The following is a 22,227-nucleotide window of genomic DNA, read 5'->3' on the forward strand; positions in this document are numbered from 1 at the left end:
ACTCAATACAGCAAGAAGTTTAGCTTTCAATCAGGCACCGTAACAGAACATCTAGCTCCCACCTTAGGATGCCCACATGGGTGCCAGTTTTAGACCCCCTTATACCTGCATGGGTGTCTAGATGTGGAGTGTCACTGGCCAGGGCAATTGCACCAGTATTTTCCCTCAGTGGTCCTGCAAGGGCATGTACAGTCAGGCTGCCAGTTCCCTCCCTTCACTGTGTATTTCCCAGGGCAAACAGGCTGCCCAGGACGCTGGTTGGTGTCTGTTCAGAGTCGGTTAAAGGTGTAATTGCTACACTCAAGATTCCACACAGCATTTCCTATGCAAGCCTACTTTATTCTTAAGGTAAAAAAACATTACAGCTAAAACTCATTTAAAAACAATAAAAGAACCTACATGCATGCTAATAAGCTCAGCAGAATTCACCCCAACCTTAACCTGGATTCTGGCAGGAACAGTCCTTCAGATCCCCACCCAAGAGGGATTCCTTGTGGTTACAAGTTCATCACATCTTCAAGCTCAAAGCAAGCACCCATTCTGATGTGGCCTCAAGAGGCCCAGTCCTTCCAATTTTACCCTAAAGCTGGGGTCCTCTGTGGCTTGGGGGTCCTGTCCACTTGCTGAATCAGGAAGAAGGCCCTGAGCTTGTTTAAAACTAGACTATTTCTCCAAAAACCCTTTCTTTGTCTGCTGGTCCCTGGAGAGTCTAGTTTGAACCAGTATATATGTACCTCTCCACCTCAGTAGTTTACCCTTCCTATGGAAATACATAGTACCCCAATAACACACATACAATTGTCTTTTTAATGCAATGGATCCCAAAGGTATTAACCTAATTCAATAAAGTTCGGTCAGGATATTGCAGGAAAATGTCCTATGACAATGCCTATGTTTGGTGGAGTGGTAACTGTCTGATGTGTGTTTTTCCTCTTGTTTTTCCCCAAGCACCTGATTTTCAGAGGGACTGAGAACAGCTGAACACAGTAGGAGATGCTGGGAGCTGGCACTTAAAAAGAAAAAGAAAAAGAATCAGATCACTAGTTTGTGTCTAAATATGGTCTTAGAATCCTAACTGTGGGCACTACTTTTTTTCCGGTTGTGGCCCCGTTGACTGACTAACTCTGTCACATGGCCTTCTCAGTTTCAAAATAACAGAGGAGCTGCTTTCTTTACTGCAGCAAAACCCTGTAAAACTGCCTAGATTGGGCCAGGGCAGAGATGCTGTGGCACTGAATGCTGTGCCTGCTGGGTGAGCCCAGGCTGTTAGGAAATGGAACCTTTCTAGGCTAGTGTTCATGGAGGATTCTACCTTGTGCTACCCCACAACCACTGCTCTGGCAGGTACCTAAATCCAGCTGTGGTCGCTTGTTGTCAAAGCAAAGTGAGTGGGGACTGGCGCATAATATTCAAATCCCCTTTTGTGTGCTAGAAAGGAGTGGTTTCTCCAGGCTGAGGTGTAGCATCCTGGTAAGCTCTCACCCCTTCCCATCACACCCCACCCTTGCATTTGAACTCATGGATATCTTTGCCTGTTTTCTTCCCAGGGGGAGCAGCGGCTGCATTTCTGGGATGGGTTAAGCCAGGTCACATATGTATGAGCTGATTGTATTCCTGGCCTGTGTTCTAAACATCCCTGTTTAGTAACACTGTCGTCAGAGGACTTGTTTTCCTGATTCTATAATTACTCCTTGGAGCTATCCCCCCCCTCCGGCTGCATGTTTAACAATTGGACGAAGAAGGGGAGACGAGGGGTGGGGGGGAACAGGACGGGACTAGGAGAACAATTTGCCAAGAGTTGCAAAACCATGTCATTTCATATCTCATTTCTGGAAAGCTAAAGTGGGGGAAGGAAACTTTTCCCAGTAAATGATCCTGGCGGACAGGAACCTGTGCCCAGTTATGATTTCCTTCCTTTTGAGCAACCTAGTGCCCCCTCCCTTCCCCCATCATCCCCTTTTCCTGAGGCCTATGTGAAAGGTTTGAAATTGCCATGATTATAAGCTCTCTGTGATGGAAGGGGGAGGGAAAAGCTGGCCACTAACCAGCTGCGTTATCGCTAATCCTTGCATGTGTATGTAAGTGCTGAAGACAGACTCTTTGCTCCTTGGTGTGGCAGACGCTTCATGCCAGTTTCCTCCCAAGTATAATGCTGCTGACTTCAGTGGAGTTACGCCCAGGATGACTCTGACCCTCATTAGCATTGATGATGATGTATGCTGCAGGAGCACCTAGGTGACCCAATTGGGGTAGGCAGTGGGCACACACCAAGTGGGGGAAGAGTTCCTGCTGCAAGCAACCTACAGTCTAAATAGACAAGAGAGGTAAGAAGGAAGCACCGTTCCCATTTTACAGATGGGGGAACTGAGGCACAGAGAGACTTACCCAAGGTCACATAGGAAGTTTGGAGCAGAGGTAGGACCTGAACCTGGATCTTCTGCGTCCCAGTGGCTTACCTACAAGACTATGCTTTCTCTCTGATCATCATTTTAATGTATGTTACCTCCTTTGTTTGATTGATTGATTTTCTTGCCCCCTTCTCTTCTTGAAGAGCCCCCTTGTCCCAACGCTTCATTACTGCCCTTTCCATTATGTATTTAACAAACAGGAGAGGCTTGTATGTAGGAAGTCCTATCCCTGGAGCCACTAAAAACTAGATGGAACCACCTGCTGAGGCATACACCAGAGGGGCCAGTCCTGCAGTGGCCATCTCGAGAGAGAGCCTCCAGCAGTGTGAGGGATTCTTTTCATCTCTCATGTCTATGCAGAATGATCTAAAAGGAATGGTAAATATGAGAAAGGGTGTCTCTGGCACTGAGGCAATTTCTCTTCCTCCCCCACATTAGCCCCCAAACGGGGGCAGCACCTGGTGAAGGAAAGGGGTGGAGGTTCAGGAGCAGAGCAGGGCAGAGGCAACTCTAAAGGAATGTCAACACTGCCGCTGGAAGCATGCTTCCTGGATGGGGTAGGCAGATGCCCCAGCCACCGCCCATCTTATCCCATTTACACTGCTATGTTTAGCACACTCGCTCTGCTTGAGGTAGCGCATATCTAGCTACCCGAACCTCCCAGCTGCAGTGTAGAGCTACTCTGAGGAGGGTGGGCTAGAGATGTTATTTCCAGGGAGGAATTTGCAGTTGGAATTGGATTAATTACTGCTCCCTGTGAAGATGGGTTCTGTTGCCTGTGGGCGCATTTGTCTTTTAGGAGGGTGGGCGGGGATGCAGAGCATGGGCTAACCTTTCATAAGAAGGACTCTGCTAAAGCATCCTGCATTACAGATCTCAGCCAGAGATGCCCCAGCCGTGATGGGCAGAGCCAAAAAACAAATCCAAACTCTTCCTGAAGGAACCTGCAGCCCCAAAATAACTTAGCTTTAGGATCTCTCAGCCATGAGGGAGTTAGTCCCTCCTGTTACTAGAGGCTAGCAAAGGAAGACAATATATTCATAGATTTCAAGGCCCACAGGGACAATTATGATCATGTAGCATAGGACAGACCATAGGATTTCACATACAGTTCCTGCATGGAGTCCATAATTAGATCTCATGGGAAATGGGATTTGCCAGTGCTGCCAGCTGGATGTAATTTCACTCCCATCCATACTGCAAATGCAACTGTGTTGGAGGAACTGGTTGCAGCAGAGTTGGCCTCCAACATAGTTGCAGCATAGATGGGACCATGCAGTGTAGACAGGACTATGAAATTTCCCCATGATTCATCTGCCCGTCTGGGTAGACAGGAGAATCTACACTACATGATGGAAGCATGTTTTATGCTTCCCCCATCATCGTGTCAAGTGTAGCATAAACAGGACCACTATGAAGTGCAACAGCATTTGTTGTCCCCATCCTCTCTGCTAGTCAATGTCGTGCTTGTTGGGAAGAGCCCCTGGGTTGTGGGAACAACTTCCCAGGTTCCCAAGTGTTGCTTTTGGTTGAACACTGATCCTTTTTTCCAACCTGGTTTGAATGTGCTTTGAATGTTATCCAACCTCAGGCTCTGACCCACATCTGACAATAATAAAACTCACAATAACAAGCCTCATTAAAACACTGGCTCCATGAGCTGGTGGGTGGAATGGGGGAAAAGGGGGGTTAATTTAGTGCTGGTGACCTCATCTCACGTGATGTCACTTCTAAGGAAAAACATTGATGTCTCCCATGTATAACTCAGCCTGTAAATCTTCAGAGTTTAAAGATACAATGTGTCCCATCTGCCTAGTCTAATCCTGAGCAATTTTCTGGAGGTTTGGGAAGAATTCAGAACAAGTAACCTTTTAAGGAAGTGTGATGAGATGTTTTAAAGAGTTTCAAGGTTTTGTGGAAGCCAAGGAAGGAGAATGAATACTTCTCTCGCAAAAGAGGAAGAGGGCCTGCTCATTAAGTCACAATTCATGAATCAAGCCACATTGTGAATGGGAACAGACTATTCACGGATGTAACTTTTCACTGTATTTTACACCTGAAAAGAAGCCTAGGCAATGTGTGCGTCTCCTCCAGTAGACACGAGGGTGTACGTACAAAGGCGTGCCTCAAACAGAGAAGAGGCAATGGCTTAGAAGAATGCAGATGGGATTTGGAGCCGTTTGCATCTAGCCTGCAGGTTTGACTCCCCTGCAGATTGGGCGTTTTTGGAAGTTGTCTTCTCATGTGTTTTTGGCCCGTGTGAGTTCTGAGGTTTCAGTCCAGATCTTAATGAACGAGTGACCGTGTCACAAAATCTACCACTGTTACAGGGCCACACTGATGCCTTTGTGGGGATGGCCTGCGTCACCACACAGTATAGAGACCAAGAAGCACTTGGGAGAGAGAGCAAAGATGGCCTCATGGTTAGAGCACTGACTCAGGGCTTGGGAGAGTGGGTTCAAGTCCTTGCCCCACCACAGAACTCTATGACCCTGGGCAAGTCATTCAGAGCAGGTCTATACATAAAACGTGTGCTGCTGGAGCACTTCAGTGAAGGTGCTATTAGGGCCACTGGGAGAGCTCCCGTCGGTGTACTTAATCCACCTGTGTGAGAGGCAGTAGCTCTGGCAACAGGAGGGCTTCTCCCGTCAACATCACACTGTCTACAGCAGGGATTAGGTTGGTATAACTGTGTCGCACAGGGGTGTGAAAAATCCACACCCGGAGCAATGTGGTTATACCAATGTACGTTTATAGTGTATATCTGGCTTTTGAGCTCCACAGAGCTCTTCTTCGGGTCTGGGAAAGGTACTCAGTGTCCCAGCTCAATACAAGGTGGAACAGAGTGTTGAGCATAAGCAGTTAACACATGTTTTAAGAGGCCATTCAAGGTGAAATGGCTCATTAACGCCAATAAAAGATTTTCCCTCATCAGCGGTGTCTCTTGTATCCTGGGACCAGTACAGCTACAACAACACTGCCCACAGAATCATTTAGACTCTGTTCCTGCTGATTTCGCTGACACTTAGGGCTTTCCGACAGAGGAAGCAGGTAGAACTCCGTGTTTAGTGGTAAGCAGTTACACCAAGTGCTGAGGTTAGGGGTGCAGTAACACTGAACCGGACTCAGATCCACCAAATCCTCAAACTCCAGCCCCACCTCCTGTCCTTCCTCTGCAAAATCAGTCAGGGTGTCCTGACTCGCCACTTAAATCCAGTGTAGCCACCAATCCCAGATCAACCCCTTCTCCATGCTCTTTCTACGGTACTTATATGGCCCACCTCACTGCAGTATTTGAGCGCCTCCCAATCTTTATTGGATTTATCCTCATAATGCCCCTGTGAAGTAGGGTTGTGCTGTTATCCCCATTTTGCAGATGGGGAGTTGAGGCACAGAGAGACTAAGTGACTTCCCCAAGGTCACACAGGCAGTCCATGGCAGAGATTGGACTCAAACCCAGGTCTCCCAAATCCTAGGTGAGTGCCCTAACTGCTGGACCATTCTTCCCTTCTCATTATTGATGGGCGTCCCAGCCACCCTCACTTGCAGCCTACGTCTCCGCCAGATTATTCCTCCCATCCCTCCAGTTCCTTTTCTCAAGAAAAATCTTCTGCTCTCAGACTTCAGTGAAAAAGAACATCAAGTTAAAAAGAAACAAGCCAGTCTCCTCATTGTATCTACCACTGAGAACACCGGGTGATGGGGAAAGGTTTGCTGTGCTCCATCCAGAATCATAAAAACACTGTCCTTAGCATGTGTGTTGGTGCTTAGGTACCATGGTGATGGACCCTGGATAATTGCATTAGATAGACAGGACAGAGCTTTCTACCTTCAACTCACTGTACAACTATTAACTCACCAAAGTAAATCACGCTCGCTTCAAATGGAACAAAGGTCTGTTTGCTGCAGCGCCTCTTGTCTTCAGGGAGCTGGCTGTCCCCTGCAGGCGTTCAGGGAGCAATTATTTCAGAGAGCAAGCAAGGTCAATGGGGAAAAAATGGGTTGTCGCCCCTTTAAGCAGCTGAGTGAAGCATGTGTCAGTGGTGTAGCCTATGAGTTAAACTGCGTGTCTGTGTGCTGAGTAAGGAATGCGGTTGCATGCCTGACCCCTTAGCTATGATCAGCAGGGTTGTTGCTCATGTGCTGAGCTCATTCAGGCTCGCGGGAGCTGGAGTTGCGCACACACACGCAGGGAGAGAGAGGCGAGAAAAGAAGCTGTAGTGCTGGAAAAAGGGTGTTAGGGTCTCTCTCTTCCCCATTTCTCCCCCCCCCCCTTTTATTTTAATTCCTGCTGGACGCTGGGTTGGTTTTTTTTTTTTGCCTGCCAGCTGTTGTTTTGCAAGGGCAAGCAGTGCCTCTGTGAGACGCAGCCCAGCTGCCTGGATGCCTCTAGATGTTATGATTGCGCCCTCCGAGGACCAGTTCTGGATGGACATGCATGAGGGGCAGATGAAGCTGAAAATCAGGGTGCGGAGGATGAAGGAGAGCAGGGACATGCGAGGTTTGTTGGCTAGCTCCTTTCCTTTGGGTGCCGGGGGTGCTGTTTGTTGAGCCTGACCCATGCTGTAAGAGGCTGTCTTTGCAGAGCTGCTGATGTGCAGGCAATGTAAAGGTGTCGGGCAGCTGGCATCTTGCAGGCATGAGGATAGAGAGATCCAGGGAGCATTTTTGGTTGGGGGGTGGAATACCAGGAATTTTCATCCTTTGCAATTTCAGGAAGCTTTTTGGGGGGCATCTGGCCTATCCCTCCAGGGGACACGGGGGGTGGCAAAGGAAGAAATGAGATCTTTCGCTGCAGAGCATGGCAGGTGAGGTTCTGCTGTTGACTGCAAGGGGAGACGGAAGGATGAGACTGGCATTAGGAGGTGGTGTCAGCTGGGTTTCCCCCTATGATTTGCTTGGGCTCCCATCTAGAAACCAGGAGTGCTGCTTGTTTAGTGGGACTAGCTAAACTGGGACTAAATCCTGCAAGTTTGGAGTGGCTAAGCAGGAGTGGAAGAGAACACTCCCAGGAGGAAGGTGGGGGGCTCCATCCTTATGTACCCACACTTGCACTCCTCCAGGGCAGGACACAGAGGAGATGGTGTATTCCTGTAGGCAACTCCAGGCATTAAGCAGCATTGTGCATTGGTTGCTGGGCTGCTAGAGGCCAGTGAGGCAATTGTCATCTGTCCCTATGTGCAAAGGGCGTCGGGGGCGGGGGGAGCAAAGGGAGGAATTCCCCCAGAAGAAAGTGATGATTGCGGACAGAGTGTTCAAAGAAACAATATTAAGAAAGTGATACTGCTTCAGCCCGCCTCCAACCAACCAAATAGCCCCTGCTGCTGTTTCACTTCTCCCCACTGAGATGATCACTAAATTCCGCTCTTGCAAGTGCCTTTTTCAAAAAGGGATTTTGCAATGTCTTAGCTCCACAGCACTAGAGTGAGAGGAGGAAAGGGTGAAATTAAATAGAGCGGCTTAAAATATGCCCAGCCTCAAATGACCTAGTTTACCAAATGGTTTAATCAAGCAATTCTCTTTTCCCCCCCCCCCACCATCGTCATCCCTTAAAATGGGAATCTGCTAAATGAGCTTGGCATGTTTTTGTGGCGTGAGCCACATAACCCAGTGATGGTGTAATTAGTAATAGGTCAGTCGTGGAAATGACACATTCTTCTTTACTTAGAACAAGTAAAGCTGGTCCAGAGCAGGCACAGTCACCAGAGGAAAATCAGGACAAGCAACTTTGGGGGCTGGAGCTGTGGGTTTCTTTCTTTTTTTCTTTTTTAAGGAAGTACCAAAAACCCAATTGGCAAAGGGAGGAGCAGGCAACAAGGCTTACCTGGGCTTCAGGCTTGTAGGATGAATCTACGAGGTCAGCAACTGCTGGCATAAAATCAAGAATAAGTATTGGCCAGGACAGCCAAAGGAGGCTCAAGGTTGGTGGGTGGAAGCAGTTTGGCAGGGAAGGAAGTGACTAGTGGGGAATGTACATGGATCAGTAATGCGGTGCTAGTTCATCTGCTTCTCATACCAACAGCCTGGAAGAACGAACCTGCAATGGGGGGTTGAAATCTCCTGATTGTGCCAAATTAAGGGAGAGGGAGGGTATAAAGAGAGAGGTCAGTCGATACAACACTGTGAGATTCAGCGTGACTAGGAGCAGAGAGGGTAGATGTATGTTTCTCTCCACTGTGATTGGAAGAACCTGAATAGAGAATATATCCTCGTAGGCTTTAAAACACAGAGCAGAAGGAGGGTCTGGGGAGCCAGCAAACCCAGCTGAGGGGACCTTCTAATCTAGCCCCTGTATAAGGAATCAGTGAGGCCACATCTGGAATGCTCTGGGAGTTCTTGCGGTGTCTTGTACAAAAAGGAATATTGGAGACGTATGTAGGCATTGTCCAGCAGAGGGAGAGTTGACCTGACTGAGAGGAGGGCAGGATCTTTAGTTAGTTGGGAAGAGAAACCAGAACTCATTTCTTAATTACAGAGAAGATGACAGAAAGCCACAAATTTCCCATGCAGGTGCCCATACACCTCAGTCCTGACCTGCAGCCTCCCCTGCTATTGCAGTGCTGGGTCCTGACCAGCATTGATACTTGCTCCCCCTGCTAGGGTGACCAGATGTCCCGATTTTATAGGGACAGTCCCGATTTTGGGGTCTTTTTCTTATATAGGCACCTATTACCCCCCACCCCCTGTCCTGATTTTTCACACTTGCTGTCTAGTCACCATATCCCCAGCCCTTGAGACCCAGCAGTGGCTGTAACACTTATTTCAGCAGGAAGCTTGGTGGGGTGGGGGTCATTCTTATGCATTGAGACGGACATTGTGCAAAAACAAAAGGGCTAAACATGGGACCTCATCCAATGGAGAAATGATGAGGATGGCGGGGCGGAGGGGAAATCTAAAACTTCCCAGAGAGCAGGAAGCCCTGACCCACACCAAGAAACTTTCCAAAGGGTGATGAGTAAGGGTGTTAGTAAAGGCCCTTTCATCATCTCACTCGGCAGCTGGCATGAATGGGCCACCACCAAGCAAAAAAATGAGGTAGGAGCCAGGGGAGGTGATGCTGCAGTGAGGGATTTTCCCAGAGGCCAAGGAAATGATGCTACTTTGGTATCTGAAGGCAGCTGTCCTGGTCCAGCCCCTCTGCTCTATGTGCTTTTCTCCCTTTTTCTTCCCTGATTCGAAGGAATCCTGGCCAGCGTGTCCAGTCATGTCACTGACTAGGAGAACAGGGTAGGTTTAGCTGAGACTGAATAAGAGACAAAGGGCTGGTATTTTTTTAGGGGCCAGATCCTGCAGTTCTCAGTTCTTTACTCTCTCGTTGACTCGCTGCCCAAGTAAGGACTACAGACTTTGTGCCCCAATTCAGCAAGGTACTTAAGCACATGCCTAACTTTAAGCATCTCTCATTGACTTCAGTGGGACTTGTCCTTTCACTTAGGCATGTGTTCAAATATCTTGCTGAATTGAGGCCTTGACCCTTAAGGAGGAAAGTGACATCTCTGTTACTCAAAGATGAGAATGCTTCCAGCTGTTTAAAAGCCTGTAATGAATATCCCTGGGCATGGCGGAAGCTGTGGATTCACTGCTGGCGCCGCCAAGCAGCTTGGGAACCCCAGGCACAGTTACGAGCACAGGGCGATATCACAGAGGGACCAGCATGAAGAGCTGTTTCCTATCGAGGGACAGGAGATCTGGAAGCACATGGCTTTATGTAATCCAGGAAGGAGAGCCAGCCCTGGCTGGACTGTGCGGGAGCAACATGAGACTAAGTGTTCATAAGGCCGTACCTGACTTGTGTGAAACTGCATGCACTGCTGCACCTTTTCCACATACTCATCTGGGAGCATCTCTGAATCCTGAGCCCACTGCCTGCATTTACTGACACCAACGCCCAGGGAGGGAGGAGTCTACTGTGACTCTCCCCCTCAAAGGCACAGAGATGTTGGGGGACAGGGACTGTCTCACCCTAGAGCGGATGCGCTTTAGCACCTCCAGGTGGAGGCACCTTTTGTCTCCCAGGCATAGGTCCTGTGCCGCTCTGGGTCATACCAGAAGGCAGGGTTTCAGGCTGCAGTGCAGGCTCAGATACCCAACGTCACAGCCATACCAGGAAGGCTATTACAGCAGCTGTGCTAAGGACAGCTCTGCTTTTGCTGGTGTGAAAGTGCAACCCTCCTACCCGGGCCCGTTCCAGAGGGCCCGTGTTGCGTGCACAAAAGAAAAGGAGGGGTGAGTACATGGGACACTTTTCTGCTGTCCAGTATGGCTTACCACAGACAGCCCTTATGCTCTCCGGGGAGAGGGGTGTTTGTGGAAAGCATGTTCACCAGTGCGTCAGAGGCACTCCCTCCAGGAGCAAAGCGCTGTCTCTGCACTAGAGCATCGCTTCGGTGCTTCTTACTGCGGGGGGGCGGGGGGCGGGGAGGAGGTGTTTGTTTATATAAAGCTTAATCCTTCCCGGTTGAAGTCAGTGGGAGTTTTCCCTTTTATTCCAATGGGAGCAGGACCAAGGCCCTAGTGGCAAAGATAGGCATGAGGTTTCAGTGGAGACTTGGAGGGGTGAGCCCACATGGCTGGAAATAAAGGGGAAGCCTGGGCCCCTCAAAACAACAGGTTAACAGGTTGTCAAGCCAAGATGACCCCGTTACTCTCTCTGTGTGCTCCATGGCATCGGGTGTTGTTTCCAGCCTGCAAGGAGACCTGACTGGGAGCAGCAAAGCATCACAGCTGGCTAGGCCCAACACGGTCCCATAAGCCCGAGTGGAATGTCCCCCTGGTTCTAACAGTGGGGGATGCGGATGGCCCTGTTTAACGTGCCACATGTCCCTTTTGATCTCACTTCAGCACTTCCCCTCATTTCCCTGCCTTGCCTTCATATCTCAAAGAGTTTTCCAAGCCCTTTAATCCCTAGAGGAGAATGAGGATCACATTTCCCTCTCTCCCTGTCCTCCCTTGTGAAGGCAGAAGCTGGTATCTTTTGATTCGGAGTGCATACCTTTTATCAAAGTCCCCTTCCCCCTGCCCCTCGCAGCTGCTTTCACAACTGCTGGCTTTTCCTGTGATCATAGTGAGAGCAGCAATGGAGTGGGTCTGTGCTGCCTGGCTGAGTGTGAATGAGGACAGCAGGGGATGTCTCTTGTTCTGCTGCACTGGAGTCTATTACTGTTCTTAATACTCAACAATACTCTTCCCTTTATGGATGTATATATCCACAAAGCTGGGGTTTACCACCCAGGAGGCGAAACAATGGGACTCTGCTCTTACCTTCACCTAGAACTTGTTACAGTTTGCACAGGGTCATATAGAACACACCATCGGGAGCAGTGCTGCCCTGGCAGAGAGATGGATTGGATGGCCCAATTGGTTTGTACTGTTCCAAAATTCTTGGACATGATCTAGAACACCGTGAGCATTGTTGATGTGTGGGGGTGTCTAGAGAAAAGTCCTCTGACTGTTATTTCTGTGACTGTTCAAATCATGGGCCAGATCTTCAGCTGGTGTAAATCAACTCCATTGACTTCAGGAGAGCGACACCAGTTTGTGCCAGCTGAGGACAGTGGCTAGACCACTTGTGAAGCTTAAGTCTGCTACTGTCTCCTAGCGCAGGCAATGGAGGCAGTTTCTTCTTTCAAATCCAGAGATCCCAGGTTTGATAATTATTCAGCAGTGATTATGGAGACCCTCACCTATATTTATCTCTTTCCTAGGCCATGTCTGTGGGTGCATTTTCTTCCCCTGTGATGGTGGCACAAAGCGGCTAAGCACCATTACAAGTGTGCATCTATTTTTGTCTCGATGTTTGCTGAGATGTGCTTTGTACATTGGCTCTTAATTATCCAGGCATGTGGTGAGATGATTGTACAGGGCTCCTTGTTCTCTTTGTAACCCTCTGACTGTTTTTATTTATCACCGGCCTGTCGTCCCAGGAGGGAAGCTCTCATGATTCTCCGCAATCTACCAGTGGGCCAGGTGGTATGAGAAGCTGTGACAGCTCCAAGGGAACGGCAGCTGCTTTCTCTGACAAATGTCTGGGCTTTTAAAGAACTCCAAGGCCCACTGCCTTCACCCTTGAACTTCCACAGTTTTCCCAGTGAAAGTTGTTGGTAATGGGTGGTTGTCACTGAGATCCTCTGTGACAATCTGGGGCTGGAGGAAGTGGCAGGGAGATGGGGTTGAGAGTCTGAGATGTGTGGGAGGGGAAGAGGAGAGGGGATGGAAGTAAGAAATAGCTTCTTTCCTTTCAGTGTACAGTAGGCAAACACTCCATGCTGCTTCCCGGGGTGATTATGACTCCTGCCCCCGGCAGCAAAGTATCTAGAGCATTGAGAAAAGCCTCTTACAGGGATGCTTGGGTAGTTTTACAAAGGGAGGGAGGCAGCGGGGCCTAGTAGTGAAAGCACAGGACTGGGAGGCAGGAGGCCAGGGTTCTGTTCCCAGACTTGTTGTGTGACCTTGAGCAAGTCACTTAGGCACTCTGTGCCTCTGTTTCCCCATCTGCTAAATGGGAACAATAACAATTACATATATGCCAGGGGTGCTACATTCCTTGCTGTCTGTAAAGTTCTCTGAGAGCCTCAGGTAGAAGGCACTAAGGGTTTTTCTTACTTCAAAGAGACTGACTGATCCATGAAGCTTGGGGATAGGTGGGGAGTCCCACCAGCGTCTTGATCCTTTGATGCGCTCACCTCTTGTAATTTTCTCTCCTCCACTTCAGTGGGAGTAGCAGGTGTCAGCACTTCTCCTAGCCTCGGGCCCCACATCCACACACATCTCTCTGTTTGCTTGGGCTCCACCCTCGCATGATGTAGGTAACTCTAGAAGCCAGGAAAACATTGGATTTAGTAGGGAATGTTTTCTAAAGCCCTCAGGAATGCTGGAGTCCAGGCCAAGGATAAGGTTCTGTGCATTGCAAGGGACCAGCTCCTTATCCAAGAGCCTCAGCCAGTGCTCCTGCTTGAGGGAGCATCTAGAAGAAACCCGAGATCTCTTTCCACCCACTCCACCCAAAATACAGATTCTCACCCCCACTCTTAGTTCCATGCGTGCCAGGAGAATCCCACTGCCAGCCCCAGGGAGGTGTTAGCATTACAAATAAAAGACTAGAACGGCCCCTTCTTGTTCTGAATTAACACTAAAACGTAGAGTAATGGGTAGGTAAGGGAAAGCCCAAGTATTGCTTGGAATGCTGCCAGGGACAGTTACTGCCTTTGGGGTGATTTTAAGAAGCCGCTTTGCTTTCCAAAAATGTAAGACTTGCTGTAGCTGCACGTTCTAGGGCTGGGTTTTGTATCCCTGAAAGTTCGGAGGTGTTGGGGCCTGATGTCCTCAGCTCAAGGCTGTCTCCCAGTTCCCTTTCAGACCCTGGGATTGCTCAATAGCTGTGAGCAGTGATGTTTGGGAGGAAATAAGGTTTATGTGGAAAGAGGTTTATGAAGGGACAGAGCAGAAAATGATAAAAGCTTTGCTCAGCTAGGACCCTGTCAAGCAAAGCACATAAGCGTGATGTTAAAGTGAAGCACAAGAGTAGTTTAAATGACTTCAACGGGACGACTCGCATGCTTAAAGTTAAGCATGTGCTTAGGTGCTGTGTTGTGGGCATGTCTCCTCCCTAGAGGTGGTTGGGACATACAAACTTGAGGCAAGGGTGACTCTGTCCCTTTCAGTGAATCTCCCCGTGCACACTTCCCAGCCCTCTGTGCCATTTGTCTGTGCTTTCCCCGGCAGAGCCAGCAAAGGATCTGCAAGCAGGCAAGTGCTGGCGGGGGCAAGAAGAGGGGGAGCATTGTTAGGAGAGACGCAGCAAGTGCCAGCCTGCTTTAGCTATGATGTCACCTCGAACACTCCTGGCTCCTAAAGAGAGTTTCGAGTTGTATAGGCCAATAATGAACATGAGCAAAGTAGAGGGGCCGGGGGCGGGGAGACAGGCATTGATTTCCAGCCTGTACTCCAGGGGGAATGGTGCACACCTTGCTTCAGGATGAAAAACACCCATTTTTGTGCTATTAAGGCTTCCTAAGCCTTTTGAGTGAACAAAGGATTATGGACCCAAGCCTGGCCATGGTACGGCCATGCATTCATTGCAAGACTAGACCTCCCCACACATACACCCTCCAAATGAAAATACAGGAGATCGGGTTTTTTTCCTTCCTTCGGCACCAATGCATAATAGAAGGAAAGGTCTCTCTGGGAGGGAGCAGCAGGTCGCCCTTCTGCCTGGCTGCCCATTGTGCTGCATTGTCCACTGAACCTCTTCTGCAGTCTCCAGATGTGGGCTCTTTGCACTCAAATCCTCATGTGCACACCCCACTCTGCCTCGTGATTTATGCTTCCTGGTGAGATTGATGTGGCCGGGGAGGGAGCGGGAGTAACCAGAGCTTGTGTGCACCTGTGCCGAGCGTCTTTCTTTCACTCTGATTTAATATCCCAATTGAGGGGGGTGATGTCATGTTGGAAAGAACCAGGGATGAGGAAGTGTTGGAAGGTGCTTTAACTCTTCATATCCCAAGTCTCCAAAGTCTTGGTAGCTGTTCTTGGTGATAAGTGCCAGCAACACAGGGAAGCTTAAGCGGCCAGAGGAGACACATTGCAGGTTGGAGATCAATTTCTCTTCCAATATGGTGGCTTCCTTGGGCAAGTACAGCTGGGTTGCCTGCTGTGTGGCTGTGTTGGGAAAAGGCATTGTTCTTCAAAGGACTCAAAGTGAGGGCCGATGGCAAGGAGGTTGGTGTCCGTCCAAAGCAGCTTGGGGTTCCCGTGGCATGGAAGATGAGGCATCTCCCTTGTTGGGAGGACTGAGGACCTCTTCCCCATCTGAGCAGAGATAGGGCCCAGGACTTGGGCATTCAGTCTATGAGGCCTGGCTGCTGCTGCTCTCAGACACTGTCTGCTCGAGAGCTAATCACCGCAGAGCCCATTGTGTCAACCCCTCCCCCACTTCACCCCAGAGCACTGGAGATTTGGTTTCAACACTAGTCAGGACTCATCAGAGCCTCACACTGGGATCCAGTAAGGTAAGGATGGGGACTCTCAGGAGTTTGCTGGGAAGTTGGCAGGACCCTGCTGAGTATAACCTGGGGGAGGGGGGAATGTTTCAGCCCCTTCCATCCCCCTAGATGGGGAGGGATTGGATGGAAGGTCATTAAGTGAACTTCAGTAGACGTTTTAGTTCAGTTATGGAGATGGGCTGGGTTCAAGGGCAGGGATTCTTATTTTAACTGAACTCCTCTCTACAGAAACAGAACCAGTCCCTACAGAAACCATAGCTGGGAGTTTCAATGGGACCTAATGGATTTAGACTAGGGTGACCAGATAGCAAGTGTGAAAAATCAGGACAGGGGGTGGGGGCTAATAGGTGCCTATATAAGAAAAAGCCCCCCAAATCGGGACTGTCCCTATAAAATCGGACATCTGGTCACCCTATTTTAGCCATCCAGATCTCTGTGAAAGTCAGTGGGAGTCAGGAACTTTGTTCAGCCTCTGTGAAACTCCCAGTCTGTATTACACTATCTATAGTCCCTAGTATCAAAAGCACAGAGTGGGGACGTACACCACTCGGGACCCTTCGTATTGACACCAGCGCTCGGCTTGGTAACCTAGACCAGATGTAGTTCTTGCTAAGGGTTGCTAGGCCTAACTCTGTGTGTGGAGAAAGGAGTTGGTGTGTGTGTTAAGAAACTCCCTCAAGAATGCAGGTCTCTTGCATATATAACAAGTTAAAGCAGTGCAAGGAGGGACCATGTTGTGTGCTCCTTTCTGTAAATCCTGCATTTGACTATGCTGTGGCCTAGCAGAGGTGTGGAGGCAGGAAACCTGAGTTCCCATTCCCGGCTCTGCCACTGGTCTAGGGCATGTCGCTTCACCTCTCTGAGCCTCAGCGTCCCCATCTGCAAAACGAACTAATGCTGTTACCTAATCGCATGGGGAGGTGGGGATTTGTACAGGTTCATACAGCGCTTGGAGATCCCTGGCTGGAAAGTGCAACAAGATTTTCTGCCCCGTTTCCCCATTCCTGCTGGGTGAGCCTGGCTATCGTTTTCAGACTTGGAAGAGCTGCTCTGTATTTGGACTAGAGTTCTCAGAATTCTAGCTTCACTTGTCATCCTCTACCTGCTTCTGCCACCCCATAGCTGTTCCTCTGAATCTGGTGTTCGGGGCCGTTTGAGCAAAACCGACACAAACAGGGTTGCAGCCTGCGCTGGCGCAGTGAATCGGACACTACTTGCTATCACGTTTAGCAACATCTGACCATGAAAAATTGCTCAGGAATCTGTTTAAAAAAAGTCAGATTCCACCCTCTCTGTCCAAATACTTTCTGCATCCCAGCCGCCCACCTCCCTCCTCCTCTGTGTGCGGACTCATTTTTCTAATTAGCACTGTACACAGGGCTGCATAATCAGGCAGGCATTCATTTAGGAAAGAGACAGGAGCTGTGTGTTTGGGGGGGGGGGGGTAAATGCCACTTAAAACACTGCGTGACTCTGACGCTGATCCTGCTCAAGTACAAAGGCCTGCAGCTATTTGTGCTCTGATCCTGTCAAAAACCGCAAGCTAAGCAGGGTCCGACTCGTTAGATTGAAGACCTCCAAAGAACACCTAAGTCCTGCAGCGAGCAGTTGCCATGTTCCCTAGCTGACCCTCTTCCCTTGAGCCACTGCCCAGCACAGTGCTAGCAAACCACTGCGCTGCTAGAGTTGTTGTCATTTGGATCAGATCTAAAATCCTGGCACTGATCGCTTGTAGCCACTAAAAATCCCATGGACGTATTTATACGAGAAAGAGGATTAGCCGTGGGGTCCTGGCCAAATTCTAACATAGGTTATTTAGTTCTGCCTCCCCCCAGCCCCTCCCTGCACTTTCAGTATATTTTATTTATCTGTAAGTTGATACTGATGGCCATCATTAAGCTACTTGGTTGCCTACAATCAGTTTAACACCAGGTCTCTTATGGGGCTGGCTTGATTATAATTGACTGTCGGTATCTTCTTCCAGTTTTATTCTAGCACCAAGAAGCCCTAACCATGATCAGGACCCCATTGTGCCAGGCACTTTACAGACACCCAATGAGAGACCTGCTCTGTCCTGGAGAGTTTACATAGTCTAAATCTCCTCCTTCTGTCTGCAGGGGGCTTTGCCACCTTCTCCTCTTGCTTCCCAGGACTCTGCGAAGGGAAACCAGCTGCCATCTTGCCAATGAGCATCTCCCAGCCGTGCTTGCCAGTGGCCAATGTTGGCCCCACCCGCATCCTGCCTCATCTCTACCTGGGCTCCCAGAAAGATGTCCTAAACAAGGTACGGTCTTGCTGGTGGGGAGACACGCCTGCCCCACACTGCTGTTGCCCCTTACCAATTCGAACAGGCCTATCTGATCGGGGTGGCACATGGGGGAAGCTCGTTGTACATTTCACATTTGAGGACAATGCATATGTAACATTCAATGGTTTGTCCTGCCCAATTTGGAGTGAATAAGGAGCTAAGGATATGGACCATACATACAAAGGCCTAGGGGGGTGGAGAGCATCCACAGGAGGAACCTTGCATAGTTCTTGGCTGGCAGGGGTGTTGTCCTGTTGTGGTTTGATTCAGTCCTGAAGGGATGTGTGAGGAAGGACCGGCCATCCCTCTGCAACTTTAGGGGAGCTGCCCGATTCCCCTGACTGCCATGCTCTGTGGTGGCAAAGGGTGAGGGAGCATGGCCAAGAATATGCACGTAGAAAAAATTTAAGCTCCTTGGGCTTGGTGAGTGGCATCCAATCCAGGAAGGGCAGAGAGGAGCAATGGAGAAGAGACAGAAGGGGCACAATGGAGCTGGGAAGGGGGGAAGAAGAAGAAGGAGCTGCCAGGGTGCCTCGCCCCAAGGGAGCCCCTGCAAGATTCACACCAAGGGAGCCAGCTTCTCCCCACTAATCCCCCCTGCCAGCTGGGCTGCCAAAGCTGACATCAGCTGCTCCAGGCCCAGCTTGGCAGCCAGAGGGAGAGGAGGGGTTAAGCTGAGATGTTTAATCCTGAGGGGGGAGTGGGGAAGGGGCCAGCAGCCACAGTCCAAGGCAAAGACCTCTTTAAAGAGGCCTGGAAATAGACAAAGATTTGCTTCTGGAAGAGAAGGGCGGAGGGAAAAGAGGGGTACTGTCCTTTTAAAGGTGCCGGAATGCTTGGGCAGTGATGTCACCTCGGGGAAGGAATTTTGTTTGAAGAGAAGAAAAAAATAAATGAGAGAAGAAAGAAACAGAAATTGTAGTTAAAATTCCGCTGGGCGCCTACCGTGGGTAGGAGGGAGCCAGTCAGACATTCTCGCCTGGGGAGAGGGCCAGGGGAGAAGCATCTGACAGGAGCATGGGGGTGGACCAGAAAGAGGAGAGAGAAATTTTTATATACAGGGAGTAGAAGGAAATGAAAGAGAAAAATGCCAAGAATGTGAGCTCAGGAGCTGGGCTGGCTCCTAGCAGCTGAGGTTAGGCTTCTAGGGAGCCTGCTGAGGAAGAGACTCTTATGTAAGCTTAGTTAGGATAGGAACCGTGGGGTGAATTACATGGAATTCAGGGAGGAAATCTTGGCCGTGTCCCCTGAGAGCCCTACATCAGGCGTCGGACTGACTAGGATTCAACCCTGCCCTCCACCCCATCTCAGCACGACCTTTTGCTCACCCCTTTGTTCTGAGAGGTGTTTGCTTCCCTCTGCGCAGTGGTCATTATTGAGGACAAGAGTCACTCCCTCTTCATAATCTAGGGCATTAGAGTGCAGAGCTGGCAGAGAACAATACTCTGTGATGGGATAGCAGGATCCCTTGTGAGCACGCAAACTTAGGGTGTCCATATTTCCCCAAAAGAGAACGGGACACCCCCAACCAGTTGCCCAAGTCCATCGTCCCCACCCCCACCCCCATGCTGTTGCCGGTCACGGGAAACCCACACACACACATACACACTAGGCTGTTGCCCAGTTGCTGGAACCCAGCGGGTCCCCCCGCATGCTGGAATGCTGCTCCCCCCGCAGCCCTGCCTCCTCCCTCTCTGCTCTCCCCCTCTGCACCGCACCCCACTTTTTTGACAAAAGTGGACATTTGTCCTGTTTGCCCTTGCCAGCTGATCAAGTTAGCAAGAGCAAACGGGACAAATGCCTCCTTTTGGGGGAAAAAAAAAGTTGGGATGGCCGGGACAGGGCTTAAAAAAGGGACTGTTTGGCCAAAGTAGGACGTATGGTCACCCTACGCAAACCTCATATGGCAGCTCTGCACCTCACTGCTGCCGTGGCACAGGGCTCAGCCTGGGGCAGGAGGGAGGTTTCTTTTCTCTCTCCATTTCCCTAATCACTATCTATTTTATGACACCTTTATTTCTTTCTCAACTCCTTCCTTCCATTCAATTCTGTGTGCCTCTTCCTCACCCCGAAATAGCACAGAACAGGCGTTCGTAGGACTAGAGCTATTGGATCTTTGGTATGGATGATCTCCCTTGTTTTGGACATAATCTGGCTTGGATTTCAGCTCTCAGGGGGAACAATGGGTCATATTCACCACTACGCTCTGGCTGTTTTATGCTGCTCTGGCCATGCACACTGGTGAATCTAGCCTTGTCTCTGGGAAGGATGAGAGGTCACATACGTGTGCCCAATGAGCAGAACATGGCAAGAAATGATCCATGAACACTCACTTGACATTTTGAACTAGCCCTCTGACTTTTTCATTCACTTTCTGTAAGCATGCAGGCGAGTCAGGTTACTGGCAGGAACGTTGGGAAGAAGTGATGACTAGTAATGACTATGGCAGAACACTCATGGAAAGCTACTTCTCAATTGGCTAGTCCAAAGAGTTCACTCCAGAGCCATGATTACATTCATCCCAAAAGGAAATCACATAACCTAAATGTGTCCCAAACAAAACAGCTCATGTTCTGAATTGCCAGTCTCCTGTGCTAGGAATGATACCAGCAGCAAACCGTTTACAGGTCTCTTATAGATTGAAAATGGCTCCGGTAAACCACGGAGTGGAGAGTTTCAAACAGTGAACAAATCTGTGGGAAATCATGACTTGTTCCCAGGTGATTTGGGAACAGAAAAGAGGACTACATTCAATGAATACTAGCTCTGCTAGTAAGATGTTCTCTTCCCCTGAACCTGGCCCCTCTAAGCTTTCTTCTACAGTAGATGTAACCCTTAGGCTATTTTGTTTTTCTTCCTTAAAATTTCCCACCATTGTTCTAGCTCTGGGGTTCTCAGTCTTTCCCCTACCAGGACCCCACCAAGCACTCTCCCTGCTATCTACCCAGGACCCACTTCTCTTTACCAGTATGGGAAGGGCAAGGTGGTCAGCACCCCCAACACCTGATCAGGACCCCAAATGTGAGAACCTCATGCTCTAGTACATTGCGGGAGCAATGGTGGAAGAATTAGTGCAGAGAGACTGCAGACAGCTTACCCATGCTCAGAGCAGGTCCATATGACAATGGTTTACTCCTCATTGGCTCATCTGTGCTGGTGCTCCCCATGTTGCTACTTTGAACTGCACTAGAGTTGCTGTGGGGAACTGCAAGGTGAGCACGCTGGAGTGCGTGAGGCCTATGAGAGTGTAGATGGGAAGGTCCAGCTTTGTACTGCCTGAGCCCACGTCGCTTGTATCTTCTCTGTCACCAGGACCTGATGACTCAGAATGGAATAAGCTACGTCCTCAACGCCAGCAACTCCTGCCCCAAGCCAGACTTCATCTGTGACAGTCACTTCATGCGCATTCCTGTCAATGACAACTACTGTGAGAAGCTGCTTCCCTGGCTGGACAAGTCCATTGAGTTCATTGGTGAGGCATCTCCCTGGCAATCTGGGCCTTTATTTACTTCTTCCAGCTCCAGTCTTGATTTTGCTGTGGTGGCCCCAGACATTGAGAGCTGGACTCTTCACTCCTTGCCTGTCCCAGCCAACAAAACCCAGGCTTTTCTTCCCCCAACTCCTCTCTTCGTCCAGAGAGCCCTTGTCCCTTCACCCACAGTGAAACATGCACACTCAGCCACTAGGAGAAGCCTTTCCTCCCCTAGAAAACCTGGCACCTCAACCAGCATCAAAGTCATTTGAAAGTGTGACCTTTGCCACAGCCAGCTAGTTGTGCAAATGATAATACTTTGCACTCCTGTAAGACAGCCTTTTATCTGAGGGTCTCAGTGAGAAACAAAGGCCAGTGTCCTTATGTTATACATGGGGAAATGGGGACACCGAGAGGCGCAGAGACTAGCCCAGGTCACATAACGAGTCACTGGCAAAGCCAGGGGGAGACCCAGGAGTCCTGCCTCCCACTCCTCTGCACTGGCCACTAGACATACAGCCTCACAAAGATGTTACACAGGGACAGAGGATGAAATGACTCTGTCCAGCCTCTAGGGGCACCCCTCTGAAAGCTGTTCTTTCTGTACCATGCTGTAGACAAGGCCAAGGTATCCAGCTGCCAAGTGATAGTGCACTGCTTGGCAGGGATCTCCAGATCAGCCACCATTGCCATCGCCTACATCATGAAGACCATGGGCATGTCTTCAGACGATGCCTACAGGTAGGTGCAACTGGATGAGGGGAATGAGGAAGTACGTGAATGTACCCCTGCTCTAGTAAAGGGAAGCAGGCTGGCGCAGGCAGAGAGAAGCTGTCAGAAAGGGTTTCAAAGCACTGCTTTGAATGAATTTTCTGAGTGCTAGTGGATTACACGCTGCTAGGCTGACACTGGGCCCCGGGTGGGGTATATGCTTTGTGCCCTACCACAGAGCAGTGCCCGTGCACACCCCTCATTGCTTCCCCAGTCAAAGGAAATGAATGGCTCAGCTTCAAGAAGCAAAACCCTTTACTAGGTTGA

At 49.6% G+C, this 22,227-nt stretch overlaps 1 protein-coding gene across 3 annotated transcripts in view; it reads left to right on the plus strand.

The window, feature by feature from the left end:
• Window positions 1-22,227, plus strand: part of DUSP8 (dual specificity phosphatase 8) — a 107,155-nt gene that overhangs the window by 75,413 nt on the left and 9,515 nt on the right. For 2 of the 3 annotated variants that reach the window (XM_045015049.1, XM_045015048.1), the window contains exons 4-6: window positions 17,527-17,693; window positions 21,030-21,189; window positions 21,807-21,930. In XM_045015049.1, the coding sequence (XP_044870984.1) occupies window positions 17,527-17,693; window positions 21,030-21,189; window positions 21,807-21,930 (451 nt within the window). Of the gene's footprint in view, window positions 1-6,554; window positions 6,910-17,526; window positions 17,694-21,029; window positions 21,190-21,806; window positions 21,931-22,227 lie in introns of those variants that run through there. The other variant, XM_045015050.1, reaches the window with a different exon arrangement.

This window comes from Mauremys mutica, chromosome 4, assembly GCF_020497125.1.
Source record: "Mauremys mutica isolate MM-2020 ecotype Southern chromosome 4, ASM2049712v1, whole genome shotgun sequence".
Classification (NCBI taxonomy): Eukaryota; Metazoa; Chordata; order Testudines; family Geoemydidae; genus Mauremys; species Mauremys mutica.